General features: G+C 33.7%; 1 protein-coding gene across 1 annotated transcript in view; it reads right to left on the bottom strand.

The window, feature by feature from the left end:
* LOC145667790 (cytochrome P450 6j1-like) overlaps nucleotides 1–18,087 on the bottom strand; it is a 29,238-nt gene extending 11,151 nt beyond the window's left edge. The window contains exons 1-3 of the mRNA XM_081735228.1: nucleotides 17,193–18,087; nucleotides 12,702–12,923; nucleotides 4,873–5,124 (exon numbers count right to left, since the gene is read on the bottom strand). Of these exons, the coding sequence (XP_081591354.1) occupies nucleotides 4,873–5,124; nucleotides 12,702–12,923; nucleotides 17,193–18,087 (1,369 nt within the window). The remainder of the gene's footprint in view (nucleotides 1–4,872; nucleotides 5,125–12,701; nucleotides 12,924–17,192) is intronic.
* Nucleotides 18,088–23,345: the final 5,258 nt, after the last annotated feature.

The raw sequence follows: 23,345 nt of genomic DNA, 5'->3' as shown, positions 1-23,345 counted from the left end.
TGATACTAATACAAGTGAAGTTTGAAATTAGAATTGCGTTCATGTTATTAGGTAATTTTAGTATAGGAGAGAAGAAAGAAGGAGAGAGAGGGGGTCTCTTTACCAGACACAATTATAGGATAAGAAGGTGTATATTGGGTGGCCTAGCTGCACTGCGTTAGGTGTCGCAATTTTTTTGATGCGGAGTGTACCAATGTCCTGGACTCCTATTCCCATCATAGGTCAATAACTGATCACGTGATCATACTAATATTTCACAATGATTTACCCAAAGAACAATTACCAATTATTGATATGACAATAAGAAATGTACCCCTCCCAAAATTTAAGATTGGTACACAAATACTCCTGTGTCTTATGAAAAATTAGTAAATCCTGTACTTATTCAATAATAAAGCCGGTCATTAATCTTTAAATTTTGAATATTTGGCCATAAGAGGAACACCAATGGGTCCTAGAAAACGTTTACCGATTTTTTTTTTATTTTATAATTCCCAAATTTAAAAGAGAACATAAACATATAGAGGTAATAAACCATATAACGTGTTAAATAGGGGTCAATAACCTCCGAAATTTAATTTTGGTAGTTCTTTACCCAAAATGGAACGAGGTGGAGCACCCAAATTTATTATAATACATATTAGGATCCTGTACTCTAATACCCAATGTTTAAATTGGTCAATTTCCAAAATTTAAGGGGTGGGCCAAGGTACCCCTCCCAAATTTTTCAAGGTGTGCACAAATATACCCATGTCTTATGAAAGGTAATAGACCCCTGTATACGCCCAATATAATTATATAGGGAAATAATACCTCATCCAAGGGGATAAATTAGGTCAAAAACCAAACACGTGGTATAACGTATTGCTTACGTTTATATTTTTGGCAATTTCGTACTCATGAAAGGGAACGAGGTTATAGTAATACATGTTAGGGTCCTAACTATAATACCAAATATATAAAATGGGTACTTTCCAAAATTAAAGGGGTGGCCCAAGGTACCCCTCACAAATTTTTAAAGGAGTGCACAAATGTACCTATTTCTTATGATAGGTAATGGACCCCTATACATAACCATATAACCATATAAGGTAGTAGGACCTCATCCAAGAGGATAAATTGGGCCAAAAGAACAAACACGTGGTACAACGTATTGCTTACGTTTATATTTAGGCAAATTTGTACCCCTAGAAGGGAACAAGGTGGATCACCCAAATTTATCAAAATACATGTTAGGATCCAGTACTATAATACCAAATGCTTAAATTGCGCAATTTCTAAAATTTAAGGGGTGATCCAAGGTAACCCTCCCAAATTTTTAAAGGGGTGCACAAATATACCCATCTCTTATGAAAGGTAATGGACCCCTATACATGACCATATAACTATATAGGATAATAACACCTCATCAAAGGGGATAAAATCGACCAAAAACCAAACACGTGGTTGTACTAAAATTTGGCAATTTTGTACCCCTAGAAGGAACGAGGTGGACCACCCAAATTTATCATAATACATATTAGGGTCCTGTACTATAATACCCAATGTTTAAATTGGTCAATTTCCAAAATTTAAGGGGTAGGCCAAGGTACCCCTCCCAAATTTTTCAAGGGATGCATTAATATATCCACGTCTTATGAAAGGTAATGGACCCCTATACATGACCATTTAACTATATAGGATAATAACACCTCATCCAAGGCGATAAATTAGGTCAAAAAACTCCGAAATTTGAATTTTTGGCAATTTCGTACTCATGAAAGGGAACGAGGTGAACCAACGAAATTTATAGTAATCTCTATTAGGGTCCTATACTATAATACCAAATATATAAAATGGGTAATTTCCAAAATTAAAGGGGTGGCCCAAGGTACTCCTCCAAATTTTTAAAGGGGTGCACAAATGTACCTATTTCTTATGATAGGTAAAGGACCCCTATACATAACCATATAACCATATAAGGTAGTAGGACCTCATCCAAGAGGATAAATTGGGCCAAAAAACAAATACGTGGTACAACGTATTGCTTACGTTTATATTTTGGCAAATTTGTACCCCTAGAAGGGAACGAGGTGGACCACCCAAATTTATCATAATACATGTTAGGATCCAGTACTATAATAACAAATGTTTAAATTGGGCAATTTCTAAAATTTAAGGGGTGGGCCAAGGTAACCCTCCCAAATTTTTCAAGGGGTGCATTAATATATCCACGTCTTATGAAAGGTAATGGACCCCTATACATGACCATATAACTATATAGGATAATAACACCTCATCCAAGGGGATAAATTAGGTCAAAAAACCCCGAAATTTGAATTTTTGGCAATGTTTTACCCATGATAGGGAACGACATAAACACCCAATACTGATAGAGGTACATACTATGGTCCTAGGCTACCACACCAGGGTCCTGTACTATAATACCCAATGTTTAAATTGGTCAATTTCCAAAATTTAGGTGGTGGGCCAAGGTACCCCTGCCAAAATTTAGAGGGGGTGGTCCTAAGTACCCCTAGGTCATTGACACCAGCCAGAGACCATGGGTCCTGAGGCAGGGACCCAGGCGCCAAAAAGTGTCCTCAGGTCATGCCATTACTACTAATACTCTTTATGTGGGGTCTCTGTATGAGTTGGCATCCTCGTTACTATACTAATAGTAAATGCTAGTATGCTAGTCTGGGATATTGAATAGATCAAAGAGTGAAGTTATCAGAAATTGAACAACAATATGACAATTAATTACATCATGACAGATTATAAAATTAGCTACATATAAATTTAAGGTAGACTTGTATCAACTTATACTCCATCATTAGCATAAAATTCTAAGTACTCCATCATTAGCATAAAAGTCAGCTCAAAATAAGGGCCTTACAACTGTTTATCGATGTGCAATAAAGATAAGACAAAGTACGTTTAACAATTGAAATATTGTAAGTTAAATTTATCTCAAAATAAATTCAGAAAATAGTTGGTATATCTAGAATGAAAGAGGAGATAATCAAGTAAGTGAGAAGGTGGATTATGGAAGAGGAGGAAACTATATTAAGTAATGCTCGTGTATATGCCTGTCTTCCTAGTCGAACAGTCTGAGACATTACTCTGATGATCATGAGACTTATCCCATTAGGGGTTTGAACTCCCAGTAGTAGCATAAGTGGATTCATAACTGTCCTGGATAAGTTTATGCTAGTGTTTCTTTCCACTTCGGTAAAGTTGCAAAGACTATATAAGAGAAAACGTATAGTCCTTATAAATCATAAATGGTTGAAGACAAAAAGATAAAACGAAAAGTGAGATAGGAAAATGCGGGAAAGTTTTCGTCACAGGGTCACCCATCAAGGGTCATTGGGAGTCACTTGAGAATTGTAAATAGTATATATAACCTGAGATTTCGTGCATCGAAGACGCGCGCTCATGCCACACTAAAATAATCTTATATATATTCGATGCACGAGATCTCAGGTTCTATTGCCAAAGGTAAAGTATTTAAATGTTAACGTATTATGGTTACTTGGATTCAACTTTAAACTATTTCCGTCTCATATTGCCTTGATGTTAAAAGACATGCTAAACTCCGATCCAGGTAATCAATATTCGTGTACGTGTAAGTGAAAGAATTGTGAAATTAGGTGAATAGTTTTAGTTTAATAATCCAAGATTATGACCTTCTGGCTAAAGGATGTGGGCAATTAATGAAAGTGAAGTGAATAATTAGAACGAAAAATTTATTTATTGTTATCTTTTCGTTTAACGTTATTAATATTGGTGATGAGTCCGTAGTGAACATCTTGAACATTGATTCATTGAAAAAGCTTAATTTTAACATCGAAATTTTCGTTGAATAAAAGTTATGAAAACATATGTATCATATGATACATTGTGTTTTGTCTCCACAAATAAGTAAAAACAATCCTTAGGAAAATCGAATTCATATGACTGATAATTTGAATCAATACTCTACATTCAGTTACATACATTTTGTTTCTGTGAAAAGGCTCAAAATGATACATTAACTATGGAGATATGAGACGGTTGATGTACAAATAGGTAGTAGAAGGTTGTTATTCACCAGATAACTAGATAATAATAATAATAATAATAATAATAATAATAATAATAATAATAATAATAATAATACCCAGTGAAGTGTTTAAAGATTTCCTGAAGGTTACAGAAGGCCCAAGACAATGCAAAATACCCAAAATTTTTCGGTTGTAGTTTGCTATACGCTTTTATTCATGACATATTGAAGAGTAGCGAAAAATAGCGTGCAACCGCAAACTTCGATATGAAACTGAAGAAAAAGTTGATGAAAGCATATGTACGGTGTATGACGTTGTATGGGTGTGAAGTATGGAAAAGAGGAAAAGTGGGACATAAAATATTTAGATATTGAGTGTTAAGGAAGAATGTGTAAAATTAGCTAGGGGGCAAAATAACAAATAAAAAGTTGTTGAAAATCGTAGGTGACAAAGACGTATACTGAAGGATACTTCTAAAATAAAAGATACGAGGAGACTGAAGGAATCTCTATGATCTATAGACGATGCCAGGAGGAAAATCACCTACAGAATGGTTGTTATTAAAGCGTACAAACCAAATGTATTAAGGTGTAGAGAAGTAAAGCTGCATAGAAATGATAAACTCTCACTCAGGATAGGGAATAGTAGACAGCTCTTCGAATCAATAGAAATATTTCTAATCCGAGAAGAAGTGAAAGTAGATAGTACTGATCGAATTATTCCAGTTAATAGGTTTTATGCATTTTTCTTTTCATGACAATTATAAAGTTTTCGATAGATCGCAATATTTAAAACTTTCGATTACTAATGAAAGAAATTACTAAATGCCGTACATCGGACTTACCAATGCAGACCCTTGGACCTGCTCCGAACGGCATATAGACATCTTTGGAAATTTTAGTTTTATTTTCGTCACTGAATCTTTCTGGATCGAATTTGTCTGGATTAGGGAAGTAATCTGGATCCCTGTGTAAGCCATGTACGGAAATAAATACCAAAGTCCCTTTCTCAATTGTAATGTTCTTCCCTGGTACCTTATAATCTTGGTTACAAATCCTCGAAATGAAATTCACTGTAGGATATTTTCGAAGAACTTCTGGAATGAAAATATAAATATTTTAATTATGTGCAGTAATAAAAATAGTATCTAAAAAACTCGTATTATTAATCTTCTGCTTCATGATTCTTTTACAAAACCAGGTCTCTAATCGCAAGATTTTCTATTACAGAAGGATCTAACGTAAATATTATATTAAATTGTCTAAAAGCTAATGGGTCTTCGGAGGTCAAGATTGAGAACACACTTGTGGTTACTTGAAAATAACATAACGAAACCACATAAGAACCATTTTGAAAGCTTTAAGTTTTACGTCTCACGATTATGCTGGCTAGGCTAAAGGAGACGGTGATGATAAGAAATGAATTACATGGTGAAATCAAGAAATTGGGTAGAAACGGGATGACCCGAGAAAACCCAAGCACATAGTATTTGTCCACCACAAAATTCATTTATGAACCATTTTGTTCAACGACCTTTTGCCTCTTTTCCGGTAACACAATAATGCGATCCGACTTTGTTAGTCCGATCTTTTCGCACCAAAATGTCGAGTTTCTTTTTGTAGCCGTCTTTCTCCAAAAGGCTTAACACTGTTTGGTAATGGCTTTTTAGGTCATTAGCGATGTCATGTCAGTTTCTCTCGATTTTTGTCACAATATCATCCATGTTTGCTGTGATTGGCCATCAAAAGCAAATAACATCTTGTACACCCTGCATGAAAAAAATTGCGACAGCTAACGCCGTGCAGTTAGGTCACCCAATATACACCCTCTTATCCCATAATCGTGTCAGGTAAAGAGACCCTCTCTCCCTCCTCCTTTCTTCTCACCCATATTAAAATTAGCTAACACCATGATTGCAATTCTTATTTCAAACTACACTTGTATTGGTTTCGATAAAAATGAAATAAAAAAACTGAGACGAAACAAGATTCATAAGTTGATGTAGGGAGAAACTGAAACAGACACAATGAAAAATTCAAACCAATGGATATCTATTATACAGAGATTCATAAATGAGTCATAGACAGAGAGAGAGAGAAAGAGAGAGAGAGAGAGGAGAAAAGAAGAAAACTAAAAGGGAGAACAGATAAAACTGTGGAATTCAAACGTAGTAAGAAAAGAACCTAACTTTATAAAGTTCCGTTTCCAGAAACCCAACAATAATATAGAAATAACGTTTGTTTTTACATATATTTTTAGAAATATTTAAATATATAGGGGATGGTTTAAACATTCATTATGTCACTTTCATAATGGATAGCATACTCAATTTCAAGTAGAACTGTAGATCTACGACACACGTCTGTTATAATGTCAAAAGTTTAACACACATGCTTTGTTTACGCGGGGTTCGATTTCAAATTCAGTAGTGTTCATTGGACGTACTGTTCAAAAATACATTCTAATAAACCCAGTAGATAGCGTTGGTCATATCCTCCATTTCAAACTACTAATCCAAACTGAACAAAAAAGCAAAAAAAAAAAAAGAAAAAGAAAAAGAAAAAAGAAAAGAGAAGGAAAGAAAGAAAAAATTGAAGAAATCAATTTTACTGCTAAATTTCTATCAGAAATACCCTATATTAAAAGTTCAAACTGTATCGTAACGAAAAGTTACAAATGTTGGAAAGGAAAAGTTTATGTTCCTCATAGATATAGCATGTTTCAAATTTCAACGTGAAAAAAGAAACACATTGAATAATAGGATGGCAGCAAATTTTGTGTCGAACTACTATAAATGAAATTTTCTTTTCAAATAACCAAACAGTTACCATTTTCTAGCCTTTACTGAAGATTTATCTGTTCCGAACATCCAGCATTAATTTAATCTCTTCCGGATATAACGTAATTTGCACAGATAGAATGAACACGCTAAGAGTTCAAACGGATCATCGTGCCAGTCGGATGATGTTGGTTAGGTTATAGACCACCACTGGGTCGAGGATTCAAATCCGTAGTGACCCGGGAATTCTATTGAGACTCGGTAACCCAGAGGATATAAAAGAGATTTTGCTTATTCTCTTGCGTTTAAATAGTATTTCTGTCAGAAATGACCAGGACTGGAAATGTTATCCCCAGAGCACGAAAAACATGACGCCGAAGTTAACAGTTAATTAGATTATCCAGACCAGGTATATCGGGCTCTAGTTCAACTCATGTTTAACTTTGGAACATGAATTGCGTGTGTGTGTGAGTGGGGGGAAGAAATGAAAGATGTAAAGACAAGACAGGAAAACGTCAAGACAGAGAGAGAGGGGGACGAATATAAATATGAAACATACTTATCATTACAGTGTATGATATAGAACGCACACACTGTTTATTGGAATTATCGCCAGTGATGCCTTGTAAGTTCTTTGTCAGAAGATAAATCTCTGCAGCCATTATTTTATGCAAAAAAATCATACCACCTGATGGGGAATCGAAACTAAGTTTTCCATTTAGAATTCTGGCACGTTACCACTACACCACCGATTGCTTTAGCCAAACATTGTTTAACAAATGGTGTAGTGCTTCTTTCTGAGAACGATTACACGAAAAGTGTACACTGCAGATCAATGATGTCTATGGAAAGTCCTGTTAATTCCCTTGCTGATGGTTTCTGTCATATCACTTTGACGGGGTAACTTAAGAGATGGGGAGGGGGAGCGACATTTAAAAAAGATCGAAAAATTACCGGTATAAGTGGCGACTCTATAATTTTTGGAATCGCTGAGATTAACAGTGACACATCTGATGCTGTTTAAATCCAAATTCAGCTCCTGAGCTTGGAGAAGGGGAGACATATAAAAATGATCGAAATAACCAATATCAGTGTCGAATTCATAGTTTTCCGGCTCGCTGTGATCAACAATGACACTGCAGATGCCATGCCCAACAACATAGGGTGTGGAGGGGATATGCTCTGTATAAAACACATCGAATATGACCGATTACAAAGAGCGCTTTAGTAATCCTAAACAGTGACTGAATAACGGAACATATCACTATTTTTTCTCAATTCAACCCAACGAAGCGAATAATTGATGTTAATAATAATACTAATAATGATAATAATAATAATAGACTACTATACTGTGAATGTGAGCAATTATTATTATTATTATTATTATTATTATTATTATTATTATTATTATTATTATTATTATTATTATTATTATTCACGTACTTTTGAACTTGCACGACGAAATTACTGAAAAATATATTTTGTTTCTGTGATTTTCCCTTGATTGTATGCTTTTCCTTTATTAGTGGGCAATAATGTCTCTCTAGGTCGTCCAATAAATCAATTTCGCTGTGTACTTTGGTTCGTTCCAGAGATCAGTTCTAAAGTAAATAATATTTGGCTTGTAATTTCAGGTGTCATAATAGTGTAGGGGTAGCGTAATGGCCTTATCAATAATACAGCTATCGAACGTAGTTTCAAATCCTGGTCATGACAATGTCATTTATTTTTACAAAGTGATTTTGAGGAATCGACTATTCATACTCGACAAGTAATACATAAGAATGTGGAAGCAAACACCTGTATTATGATAGAGACGATTTACGAATGCTGGTTGGGAAACGGCAAGGGAATTACTAGGACATTGGAAAGATATCATTGATCTGCAGTATACACCTTTCTTGTTATCGTTTCCAGAAAGAAACTCTACACCATCTGTTAAACAAAGTTTGGCTAAAGCAATCGGTAGTGTAGTGGTAACGTACCAGACTTCCAAACGGAAAATCTTGGTCCGATTCCCCATCAGGTAGTATGATTTTTCGCATAAAATAATGGTTGCAGAGATTTATCTTCTGATGGAGAAATTACAAATATCACTGGCGATAGTTCGAGTAAAAGTGTGTGTGTGCTACACCATACAATGTAATGCTAATTATGTGTTATATTTATATTTGTCCTCCTTTCTCTCTTTCTTGACGTTTCCCTATCCTGTCTTTGCATCTTTCACTGCTCCCCCTCTCTCATTCTCTCACACACACGCACTTCATGTTCCAAAGTTAAACATGAGTTGAACTAGAGCCCGATATACCTGGTCTGGAGAATCTAATTAACTGTTAACTTCGGCGTCGTGTTTTTCGTGCTCTGGGGATAACATCTCCAGTCCTGACCATCTCTGACAGGAATACTGTTTAAACGCAAGGGAATAAGCAAAATCTCTTTTTTATCCTCTGGGTTACCGAGTCTCGGTCGAATTACTGCGTTACTACAGATTTCAATTCTCGACCCAGTGGTGGTCTATAATCTAACCAACATCATCCGAATATACAATGATCGTTTGAGCTCTTAGTGTGTTCATTTTATCTGTGCAAATTATGTTATATCCGGAAGATATTAAATCAATGCTAGATCTTCGGAAGAGATAAATCTTCGGAAGAGACTAGAAAATGGTAACCTCTTTGGTTATTTGAAAACAAAATTTTATTTATACTAGTTCGACACAAAATTTGTTCCCATCCTATAATTAAATGTGTTTTTCACTTTGAAATTTGAAACATGCTACATCTATGAGGAACATAAACTTTTCTTTTCCAACATTTGTAACTTTTCATTACGATACACTTTGGATTTTTAATATAGGGTATTTCTGATAGAAATTTAGCAGTAAAATAGAACTCTTCTCTTTTCTCTTTCTTCTTTTCACTTTTTTTCCTTTTCGCTTTTATTTTTTTTATTTTTTGTTCAGTTTGCATTAGTGGTCTGAAATGGAGGATATGATCAACGTATGTACTGGTTTAATAGAATATATTTTGTAACAGTACGTCCAATTAAAATCTACCGAATTTGCAATCGAACCAAAGCATACGGAAACAAAGAATGTGCGTTAAACTTCTGACATTATCCTATATGTGTGTCGTAGATTTACAGTTCTACTTGAAATTGAGTATGCTACCAATTATGAAACTGACATAATGAATGTTTAAAGCATCCTCTATATATTCGAATAGTTCTGAAAAAATATGTAAAAACAAACGTTATTTCTATATTACTGTTGAATTTCTGGAAACGGAAATTTATAGTGTTAGGTACTTTTCTTACTACGTTTGAATTCCACAGTTTTATCTGTTCTCCCTTTTCTTTTTCTTCTTCTCTCCTATTCTCTCTCTCTCTCTCCGCCTTATTTCTGAATCTCTGTGTAATAGACATCCATTGTGTGTTCAATTTTACATTGTGTGTTTCAGTTTCTCCCTACATAAACGTATGAATCTTGGTTCGCCTCGGTTTTGTTATTTCATTTTGTCGAAACTAATACATGTGTAGTTTGAAATAAGAATTGCGTTCATGTTGTTAACTAATTTTACTATAGGAGAGAAGAAATAAGGAGAGAGAGGGGTCTGTTTAGCTGACACGATTATGGGATAAGAAGGTGTATATTGGGAGGCCTAACTGCAAGGCGTTAGCTGTCGCAATTTTTTTTTATGCGGAGTGTACATCAAAACTTTCAAAACGAAAGCTACTAAACTGTAATTTGACTTATACTTTGAATAACGCATCTTGTCAATGGTACAAATATGTTTGGAGTCCTATGCAAGCTCGCTTTTGTTGCTAAAGGTTGTAAAATGTAACGTAGATTCGGGGAATGTAGTTTACCTATCCTTAAGACTGGTTCATAATATTCCAACTTTTTTCGTAAATCTACTACATTCAACTGTCAGCTGTCCAATGATATTAGGTTTCACTCATTGCGACTGATACCGTAACGCCATTTCGTAAGGAAAAGGTTAATACTTCTTGGACAACCTGATAGCTTCCATCTTATTATGCTAATCTTAGAACTGCCATAAGTTGCAGGATAATAATTATGATGAAATAAGTTTTCTATTGTATCTTCCTATGTGTCTAAGTAATGGTGGTCCAGAAGTGTGTAAACACCTTAATAACTGCAAAATATAAAAAAGTATCAAAATAGCGGGCAGGTGCTGGAATCTTTTGATGATATTCGACCCTTTGAGTTCCCAGATGAATTCAAAATTTCAGTCAGAAAGCCTATATATAAAAAAAAGGGATCGAAAAATGACGTAAAAATTATAGACCAATTTCAATACTCAGTAAATTGTACCAACATATTTGAAATATAAATATCAAAATAGAACAATTGTTTTAATGAGAAAAGTAGCATTTTTGTTTCAGCAAAGCAGTATGCCTTCCGAAGTGCTAGAAAAATATCAAATGTTATACAAAAATTAAGAGAATTTACTAGTAAAAGCATGAACAAAAAAAAAATACATGTTTTCAGACCCAGCTAAAACATTTGACACATCACACAAAATTCAGCTGTGCAAATTTGAGATAGGTGAAATACAAGGAGTAGCGTTATCTTGATTTGGTACATATTTAACTAACAGAAATCAAATTGTCCAAATTGGAAACTTTCGAAGTGAATGTAAAACTATACAGTATGGCATGCCACAAGAAACATTTCTATTTTTAATATGTATATTAATGATTTGTGAAAGCTAAAAATATGCATAAACAAACAAATATAATTTTTCGCTAATGATACGTCCCTTATTGTTACTGGGAACATATGAGACAAAAACACTCTTATAAGTCAAATTAGAGCTGTTAAAGTTATGATTACTATTATTCTGTTAGTACTGAATGCTGATAAAACTTGATACTTGATCACATTATGGTAAGGTCACACATAATAGAATTACTTTCATATTCTTCGTACATTGCGTGGTCTGATTAAGTCGTTTTCTATTCATTAGGCGAGCTTCCTCATGTCTATGTGATTAGTAGAAGATCGAGATTCAATTACCAGTTGAGAGATTATGTCATGTTTGGCTACCACATTAAGATATTAGTCCACGTTTCATATAGCCTCAGTGTTCGAAGGAACTCTAATTTCCAATTCAACTAACCAACTTCCCAAAGCTCATTAGGCGGGAATGATCGTATTGAATACCCAACACAGAGACTCAAGAACTCGACTAGAGCTCCTTCGTGGCTAAGTGGTTAGCATACGCGATTTTGCGCAGGAGTTGCACGTTCGATTCCCAGCAGGAGTTCATGTGGTTCGGATTCCACGTTAATCAGTAAGTTCCGCCTCATATAGACTTACTACTGAAAGGGACGTTAAATTCAAAACCACCTCACCTCACCTCAAGACCTCGACTAATCTCTTTGTTCACTTTCGTTGAGTTCTGCCATGGTGAGGTAAGTATTTTGTCACGTATTTGAGACAAGTTGTTTCTGTTCCCACCGACCAGGATAATTCCTGATTTCTAGATAACTTCAAGTTATTATCTTTTCCTTTGTAGGTTAAAGAAAGACAATTATTTTATCTCTACTTAATAAATACTTCTACTGCAAATATTGTTTACATGTCGCACATCCGTTGGAAGACTGTTACAAGTCAAAAATACACATTTGTGGGAACATGACTTTTAATGTTTGTTATTCTATCAAAATCGCTCCCTAGCGTACTGGTATTTCTTCCATCTAGGGGTTAATTTGTTTAGTTATGTTTATCCGAAAATACCACCAGATGGAGCTTGCTTCTCTCTTTCTACTCTCTTTTGAGCGATGATAACTCAAAATTTCCATTTTTTTAAAAATTTTAATACTCTTCCACCAAGTGTGTGTTATATTCGTGGAGATAAACATACCTGAGACTACTTTTTGAAGTTCTTGTAGACTCTGTACTCCTTCATATGTCAAAACACCTTCATTGCTTTCTAGATAATTATCTATCTCTTGTCGGAGAGTCTCCTGAACATGTCTGTTAATTGCCATCTCATGAAAGGCAAACATTAAAGCGTTAGATGTTGTTTCAAAGCCAGCAACTAGAAAACCTCCAACAATACCAAGAATAACATAATCTGGTTGCTCTAGGAAAAACAAAAAATATTGTAAGAAAATGGTCTTAAATTAATTTATATGAACCATAGAGAGAAAAGTAACATTTTGGTCGAAATTTAGATAAATTCACAAATGAAAACTATAAAGCAGAAACTTCGTGTGACAAAGAAATCTAAACACAACAATGTTATCTGCCACGTATATAATTATTTCTAATCACACATTCATTAAGAAAGATGTGGATTCACCAAACTTTGAATGTGTGTTACTCAGAAACAAAATGTACATATGTGCTAATACCAATATGTTTTACATGCAATCAAGAATACAAAAATACAGACAATACGGCAAACATGGTACTTTCATACAAGAACATAGGGCCTAATTATTTATTTGAAATTTATTTTTCCGAGGATTGTTCTTGAGCAAGAGAACAGTATCGGTGAATTAGTTAAAGGCAGTTTTTAAGCACACAATCGCTATCAAGCAGGTGTTCGACCTTAAATACCAGACAAACTGCAAGTAAGAGCTTGAACAGGCTTGAGAACCGTCCCGATTCTGTCGGGCTGTACCGATTTCTGACTTATTTGTCCTGCGTTCCGACCGGACACTCGTCGGGACGCATATTGTCCCGATTTATCAATTGCAAAGTTAATTAATATTTTACTGGAACATTTTTTACAAAGGAATAACTTATTCTTTCACACGCACAGTTCTATGTATAGAATGAATTTAACAAATTTGTGTTTTACTTTGACTCATGAAAAATAGTTAGCAGCACTTCTTTAATTTATAATTATTCCCTAATGGTTCTGAGTTGATACTCCAGTCGATTATGATGATAGTATATTCCATGCAGCGCTAAATATATTGTTTTTGCAATATAAAAGCGACTGCTACCACAATGGCAGTAACACTTGCGCTCGCTTCAGCGGGTGGCCGTCACGCTAACTATAACTCATTTGTTTGTGATAAAAAAAAACCAAACATTCTATATAGTTTTCTTTTTAAACGTTGTTTATGTTAAATAAATTACAATTGCTTTAGTTTGAATTTGTTGAATGGTGATAGCAAAAAAAAAAAAAAAAAAAAAACAATTTTAGTAATACTTTATGTCAGTAATTCCTTAACAATGTTATGCATTCATTTGTCATAAAAAATTATATAGCCTATAGCTTTGTCTCTAAACTTTGTGTATATTAAATAAATTGCAGTTGTTTTGGTTTGAATTTGTTGCATATATTTATTGCTTATATATCGTGATGAGCAGTGGGTGGGAAAATTAAAAAAAAAAAAAAATAGGTGGTGCATTCATTCAGGTTTGTGTTATTCACATGATTATTTACATTGTTTTCAACTACTCGCCGTGTGTATAGTCGTCTCCGCGGAAAGGGGGCGCTCCAACACTGATCGTTCCCTCCCGATTTTTCTTAAGGAAAGTTGGCAACCCTGAGCTTGGGGTAGGTCAAGGGGAAAAAGTGCTGATAAGGAAAGTATCAGTACACTTGCATAATCAGAGCTTCGATAAGCAACCTGTTTGTGGAAATAATGATAAGTGAGAGTTCCCGGTTCTTGCCTCGTAATGAGTTGTTCTAACTTTAATACATTCTAAGACAAAAAAAAAGTCAATGCTGGGTCTACTGTAATAGTTGTACTGTTAATAAAATATCGGCTTGCAATGGACAACAAGATGTAGATCTTCTTTTGTTTTTGTTAGTGGTATACAGAATTGTAAAATGACGTAAATTTACGATGGAGTTACGTTAATCGCAGCTTTCATTAAGGCAAATGGATTACTATTATTTTGGTTCGAAGTTACGTGCCCTTTTTGAAGATGTGCATACATATAGAAAAGAAATTAAATTCATATAGTCAGTGCAAAACAGTGCAAAACTCACTATTCTGTCAAGACAATAGTAATTCTTTGGTTATGCATGAACAAGAGATGTTTTACATATTGCTCATATGTTACTTCTTATTCGAGGAATAGATAAAAACTATAAAGTTTACTAAGAGCTTCTCTGCATTCATAACATTCACGATACTTTTAATTGAGTTGAAAACGTTACTCAGAAAAACAATTTTAATCGATATCACTACTAGTAGTGGCAAAAACATGATAGTGGTTCAAAAAAGTTAATCGTACATTGCATCATTCATAAAGTCTTTGTGCGGAAAATATTTTGATTTTTGGATATCTTAGAAGTTTAAAAGCTAGTCATGTCAGCAGTTGATATCAGATCAGATCAGATCAGATGCGCACAATAATCTCAATTCCGCAAGTTTGTTGAAGAAATTGAAAAGAATGACTTATCGTATTATACTGCAGTAGGCCTATACTGTCACAACTGCGGAAAAGATGTAATGCAATTTCTTAGCTGCAAGCAATAAAATAAATTTTCTTAAATGAAATGTATTTTCTGGCTAGGTTACACAACAATGAGTGGTTATGGAAGTTAGCATTTTATACAGATTTAACTAAACATATTAGTGATCTTAATTTAAAATTGAAGGAGAAAAGCAGATTCTGTCTGATTTACACACTCACATTCTATCCTTTCGACTCTTTTTTTTCAATCCCTATTGTAAGAAGATTAATGGATTTTAATACATGGCAAACATTCAGTGAACAAACTGATACTTCATTTCCAGTAGATTTTGCAACTGAAGCTCTTTAAAAATAAATATTCCTGCTGATTGTTTTAAAAATTAATTTTCAGACTTTAATGGAATTGCAAACGACATCAAGATTTTCCAAGATCCTTTTAACACTGACATAGAAGCACTAGTGGCAGAACTTCTAATGAAAGTGAATGATTGCAGTGTAACGACATTTTTTAAGAAAAAAATTTAAATTCATCATTGTTGGAATTTCTTAAGAGTCTTCCACTCACACAATTTGAAAAGTTGCATAAATGTGCTCGTAGAATTATTTCCATTTTCGAAACTATTTATCTGTATGAGAAAACATTTCCCAAAATGAAATATACAAAAATATTTGCAGATCCAAGTTAACTGATGAGCATTTGAAGTACCTGCTGATAATATCCACTAATAAACTTTATCCACAACAAGTTTCAGCTACATAAACCTCATTAATCATGATTATAACTTTTAATTTCATTACGTAAATCATGGGCGGCGATTAGGGGGGCAAAGAAGGGCAGTTGCCCCCGCACTTTTTTGAAGTAACCCATTAATGTATATAGTTTCATTTAGAAATGTAAAGTTTTTGTATCTATTATTGGTTCATAGATAAAATGGTGCCATATATTTGCCGTTCCGTGAGTTCGTATTGGTTATCTTCCCGTGGAGTAAAGAAAACAACAGGAATTGCGATGGCAACGAACATGTTTCGGGAAGCTGCAAAAGCAAATATTTTTTAAATGTCGTAGCATATGCTTGTAGTATTTACTGTCTTTCATTTTCTAAGAGTAATAACATACACTTAATAGCATGTGTGGAATTAAAAATTAAGTTGTTCATTAATCCCTGTTTCAATATTACTTCTGCAAAACAAACATCATTATTTATTACTATGATTAATATTATCCTTTCTATTTATTTGTTTTGCAAATTTGTTATTCAATAATCTGATCACACAGTTTTCCAGACAGAATTTTAAGATGTTCATGAGCAAGGAATCAAATCTCGTCTTACACATTTGTTGTTTAAGAGTACAAAGGGCTAATGCCTACTGGCGTCGCTCTTGTCAATTTACTTAATAAAATATGAAATACAATATACGGTATTTTAACTGAAAAACATAATATCCTATTAGTTATACAACCCTTCGTCAAACAAAATATTAGAAACAAGCAGGAAAATTAACAATTATATGCGAATATTCAGATCATGTCATGCCCCTCCACTTTTAACGTCCAACTGCCGCCACTGATGTAAATTAATAGCGTATGTCACTCATTTAGGATAAATCTCATATAATTAATTACGGTTAAAATGTTCAATTTAATTACGTATACCATTAATTGTGATTCTTAGCTGATATAAAAACATTGATTTTTATATTGGCCGGTGTTGGCCCGCGGACAGTAGTTTGCAGACCCCTGGTTTAAACCCACACCTGATCCTTTTTTTAAAGTTAATGAATACATGACATAAACATAAGGAAATATATATAGTTATTTTTTTAGAAAAAATATTAATTTTTTGCATTTTTCTTATTTTGACCTATTTCATTTTTCATATTTACTTATTTATGTCCTTTTAATTATAACGGATAAATAATAGATGATTTAGAAAATTAAAATAGTAAAAATGATTGCAGGAGTACATACCTACTGACATTTCGCTTCTCTTCTCCATATGATTGCCCTGAATTTGCTTTATTTTCAGTTTGTTTTCTCTGAGTAAGTTCATGATCAGTGGAATAGCATTATTGCTTCCTGCTATCTCATTTCTCTCATGCATGTCCCGCACTTGACACACTACACGCCACAAAACGTCCTCCACATGTTTCTCAAGTAACTTAATGTTTGGTATTCTCAATAAAAATGGACAGAACAACATCAGAAAGAAAATTGAAATTTTCCGGAACGTTTTAGCAGTCACTTCTCTAATCAGTTCAAAATAGCCCAGCTTCTGAATTTGACGCCCAACAAGACTAAAAGCAAACGAAATAATGGCGTCCACTGGATAACACTCAGTTATATCTTTAATGTTAATTATGTCATTAGTAGGAGAAAGAAATGTCTCAATTTCTTCCATCATATTGGCTGCACAATTACATATTAACTGCATAGATGACTTCACTCTGTTAACACTGAATGAGGAAGAAAACAATTTGCGATGAAATTTCCAACGATCGTCCATCATGAAGAAAAGTGTATTTGAAGCAAGAGGGTCCGCTTTGCTGTTAGGTCGATATCCCCAATTTCTAAAATATTCAAAATCTTTTATTAAAATACTTTTGATAAGTTCTGTATCTCTTACTAAGAGAGCAGGTCGAACTCCAAGAAAAAATCCACCAATCTTGTGATCTTTCAATTGGGCGTAAATGTCAGCGAACTGTTGTCCCAAACTTACCTTCATCAACATTAAATTAAGACAATTACCAAATAGAGGAAGTGGTTTCAAGTATGGAATATTTCTGTTTTTCCAGTAATTCAATTGTCTTGTAACGTATAAGTAGACGAGACTTAAAAGCACCATTAATAATATCAGAGTTGCCATGCTTTAACTTCAAATGAATTTTACTAAGAGTCGTTTCGATGTTAAGAAAAATCAGTTTTATTACCTGGAAAAAATATATTATATCATTAGAGCTCAAATTTATATATGTTAAAAACTCCCAAAATAAATGTGCAAATATACACTAAACTTTAGTAAACATTCACAATAATTAAAATAATATGGAATTAAGAAACAGCTTATTGCATTCATATTCCCTTGTGCATTCATATTCCCATTCATATAATATTTACTGTGCGTGAAATTAATTTCCACATTACTTTACTATAAGCTTTGTTTTTAATTTTGTCTATCAAATTTGGTCTATTTTCTTTCTATTCATAAACAAAAGTGGGCCTATTGACGTGATCGGACACAGTAATATACATACGAATTCATCAAGTGTAATCTGGTCAGCATTCAACCCCATATTTTTTCAGGAAACTCACAATTATCATAATATGTTGTTGAACCCGAAATCCCACCTTTGGATACGCCACTGACTACACAATATTTATCCAATGATGTAGGAAGTACGGAACATTCAGTGGGAGAAAATTACTAATTCTGTGCATTTATTAGTAGATCTATGCTAATCCTGGGTTGAAGCTAAGAATCTTATCAAACTTCTCTACAACGTTCTCTTCCAGTTTTGCCTACGTTAGAACTACGTTCTTAACTAGCTTTAGTGATCATAGAATTGCGCTTTCAGTTTCTAAACGCTTAATTGTTTCAACAATTGTCGAAAGAGGTATGAAATGAATATTTCCAGTTCCCAGCGGTAGGAAAATATCTTCTTAATGGACGTTTAATATACACGAACGTACCTATTCAGGATTTTAAGAATGTTAAAATGATTCGTAACTTCAAATAGGTGCACAAATTTGCGAATATCCTTAGATTATGTACTAACCTTCAAAATATGCATTTGAGACTGTTCACCTGCATTTTTAGAAATCCAGGCCCTATTTGTCTGATTATCCGTTTGAAGGAAGCCTCTCTTGTTATCTTTGTAAATACGTTTATGTAATCAGTTTACCACTTATATATCATGTACAAAGAATACGAAAAATCTATACTACCTTCCGATTGCGCTCAATAAAAATGACATAATATAAAAACAGCAAACTGAAAATGAGGCACTATGTCTGAGTGAACATGAAAAGCAATATGGCAAAATACGCACCGAAAACTGACAGTTACACACTTTGGTTTGCTTCGTCAGGAAATAATTACATTCTTATTCCAGCCTATGCATTACACTTTATTTTGGTTTACTAATAGAAGAAAATATCATGATATTTTATGATAAAAAATTAACTGAGCGTAGAATTTTTATGAATGTGCTGTTAAGAAACATACTTCACTATTGTAATTACATTTGTCATGGCATGACGCATGAAGCAAGACATCAAGCTAAATTGCCGTAATTATCAATTTATGGTGTGAACTTGAGGGTCATTGGGTGCTGTAAGGTGGTAATTGTATGATGTTAGAAATCACAAGGTGATGTGAAACTGACGCTAATGCCAGGATGTGACTAAGAAAGAATTAAGTGACGTCTAGCCAAGGGAAAACTAAACTCTATACGGTTGACAGTTTCGTAGTAGTACAATATCTTGTTGGTATATACATTGAAATTTAGGTATTAGACAAATTGATTACATCTAATTATAATGTTATTTTAATATTTTAGTCAGTTTCGGTTGGAGTAAATTTTATACTTGGTTTATGAGTATCCTAGAAGTGAATATTTCGATTAAAGTAAGAACTAAGTAAACACATAAGAAATGCAATTGCATGTTACACCGAAGTGCACCAATAGAGGGTAAATGGATTGCCCGCAAATGATTTCCTGTTCCCTCAAATGAACTTAGTCAGATATGTCCTATTATACTTATTTGATACTTATAACAAATGCAGAATGTCCATAATAGAACATAAAATAAAAATGTTTAAAACACACCTATGTGTGTTAAAATGATTAGCACAAATTAAATTTATAATATTTTTTAAATCTGATTCCAATGAAATCAGACAGTGGCGAAATTATTATTATAGAATCGTAGGGCAGCAACAAAGTTAAAATATTTTATTTATTTTACCGTTTATACCCATAGCTCTATAAATACAAACAAATTGACTCCCATAAACCATTTTCGTTTCCTTCCTGTTAATATCACATCAATATGTCACATAAGACGTACCTACAAGTTCAAAAATAGCCCCATCAGCATCGATGACTTTCTGCCAACGTTCTGGACGGTCATGGATTTCATTGCGGTAAAACGTGATGGGCCGTGAAGGGAAGAAGGTATCAAGTACATTTTGCACCTCTACTAGGGATTTGAACTGGCGTTCTCTAAGGTGATTATCCAGGGAATAAGACATGTGATAGTTGGACAGTCCAATATCCGAGGAGTATGGCAGATACCATAGTGTTTCCCATCCAAGGCGTAGAATGGTGTCACCTGTCATACTAGCCACGTGGGGCTTAGCGTTGTCCTTTAACATGAGGACCCGTTTGCCATTCAGAAGAGCTGGTCTCCAGTTTTGCGTTTTTCTTGAACACGGCTCAACTGCTGACACTACACAGTCGTATTTATGCTCTGACCAGCTGGTAGCAGTGTCCTATGCACGATGTCTTAGAACAATATTCTGGTTACACCATTGACTTTACAGTCAGAAAAATAGTAATATTCTATTAAATAATATTCCAATTTTATATTCATTTGATCTAAAATTTGAAGAGCTCGCATCAAGTTGGGTTTGTGATGGACAAATAGTCTGTGCGTGACCTACCGTTTTCTCCCCACGTTCTTCATTCCACTATTTGTTTCATTATCATGAGCGTCTCCTTTAACCTCAGAGTATAATTGAAGCACGATAAACTATAAACAGTGGTTTGTTCAATAACAAAAATATCATTTCCCTTTTATGAAATTAAATAAATACCGCTATTGACCAATGGTTCAATTATTTAGTTTCAAAATTTCAGAGACACTCAAACTACTTTGCCTAATTATTTTAAATTCATGGTATGTTAATGTACACTCATGTCCAAAATGATTGTCGCATATCTATATATAGAATGTCTTCTTGTGAGAATATAATTTGATCATGATTTTGCAGGGTACATTTAATACTGATATGTATATAATTGGGAAATGTATATTTGTGATAAATTTCATAGGAAAAGAATTATAAATACGAAAATTAGAATGAGTAAAACAAAATATTGCTAAACGGACAAGAAAGTTTTATTTTCGTTTTATTGTTCTTATTTACTGCTCTTTTGACATGAAATTTGCTACATACATGTCTTTGCCGATTATACACATACTAACATTATAAAAGATACCAGGCGAATTCGTTATCAAATTACATTCCTACAACAACATATTTATAGACACGCGACAATAATTTTGGACATGAGTGTACTTAGAATCAATTATGATTTCGAACAAAATGATAAGAAATGTGTCAAGATTCTTAAACTCGAGGTTTAGGGACAGGAACCAATAGCCGCGATGATGACGTTCCAATTAAATCTTAATCAATCAATCAATCAATCAACTAAATTCGTGGTTAAAAAACTTGATTGATTTATCAGCGCGAAAGGTGCCTCGTAAAATATTTCATGTACTTTATACAACTGTTTAGTTTCATTGTAATACAGTTAGCAATCACCTTTAGCCTCACCGGCATAACCGTGGGACGTAAAACTCAAAAAAAAATCTTTAGTTACCTACCCCTAACCGCACAGGATCATCTTCGGTAGAATGAAAAATGCTACGTGATATTCGAATCATGAAGGGGTAGAGGATGCTGTAAATATATTTCTTATTAATTTGTCTGCCCACCTTATCAGAAGTTACTTTCTGTTCTGAAGGTACTGAAATGAGATCGGCAAAATAAAACATCGTGCCCCCTCTTACATCGTTGCTTAAATTATTACTAAAGAAATCATTTTAAATAAGATGTCTAAGGCTACTACATTATGTAAGAATGGCATATTCATTATTATTATTATTATTATTATTATTATTATTATTATTATTATTATTATTATTATTATTATTATTATTATTATTATTATTATTAATATTATTATTATATGAATGTCTTTGGAGCGCCGAAATTTGTGAGACGAACCGTGGTATGTAGAGGTTTAAGATGGATGGTCATAGGAGAGGAAAAACCAGGACTGTCTAACGTAAAGATTATGTGCTGAAAGTAAGAAGCATCATCATTCTACAATAGGTTGCTTTTACGTAGAATATCAGCTACTTCAGTTCTCCTCCTTCGGGCTACTTACCTCATGTGGTAAATTCAAAACAATTTCAATTTAAGACAAATACATTGTAAAACTTTTCCGTAATTGTGCATCTAGGCAAAATTAAACATTTAATAGGGAAATCTTTTATCGAAATGTCCAAACAAGTAGATAGAAGAAAATTTAATGATATACATTGTGAAACCTTATAAAATTCTCCGAATTAGAATTAACATTTACTAGAAAACATTTGTTATGAAACAGCGAGCATGTAGTGAGCAGTAAGCACAGGGGAAAAGATTACGAAACTGTTTACAAACAAAATTAGGGACACTAACGCAAGTGCGACAACGACATTTTTTTCTTTTCGTAGTATCGTCTTGAGTTTTACACATACACAGTATGTTACAATTTGATTCTTTCCCACATAAAAATAAATAAACTAACACTACTGATAAGAATGACAAATTCACTTTTATGGGATTCGAACCAACTATATCCGGCATATAGACTCGTTGCTTTAACTAACTGAGCTATTTGTTTTCTTACCTGTTCTACGGTAAAGACGATTTTTCATTACAATCGTGCTACCAATTAGTCCTTTTCCATAGGTAATTTTCACTATTTGCTCTATCTATACGTTAATACTTGGCATAGATTCATATATTTGGAATTTGAAAATAATGCACGTAATAAGAATATTAGAAATGTTTCGTTAAAAGTTTCGTTTGTAGATGTAATCCACATTTTTCTCAATGACATAAATGTCGCTGCTTCGTGTTGAACTGCAGAATTCCCTCGCATTCTTGAAAATTTCCCATTTTAGCAGAGATGGTAATTCTCGTAATTTCGGTCGATTTAGTTTTTTTGCTTCTAATTTATTTGTTTTAAGCTAATATCTAACACAAGTATTAACAACGGGTTTGTTATTAACTTTTCCTGCTGGGCAAACCTTCCAAAATTTCGAACATATAAAGAAAACGTA

This window comes from Thermobia domestica, chromosome 13 (assembly GCF_964235325.1).
Source record: "Thermobia domestica chromosome 13, izTheDome1.hap1.1, whole genome shotgun sequence".
In the NCBI taxonomy this organism is placed as follows: Eukaryota; Metazoa; Arthropoda; class Insecta; order Zygentoma; family Lepismatidae; genus Thermobia; species Thermobia domestica.
Note: the sequence above shows the minus strand (reverse complement) of the source record. Positions and strands in the feature narration are given on the sequence as shown.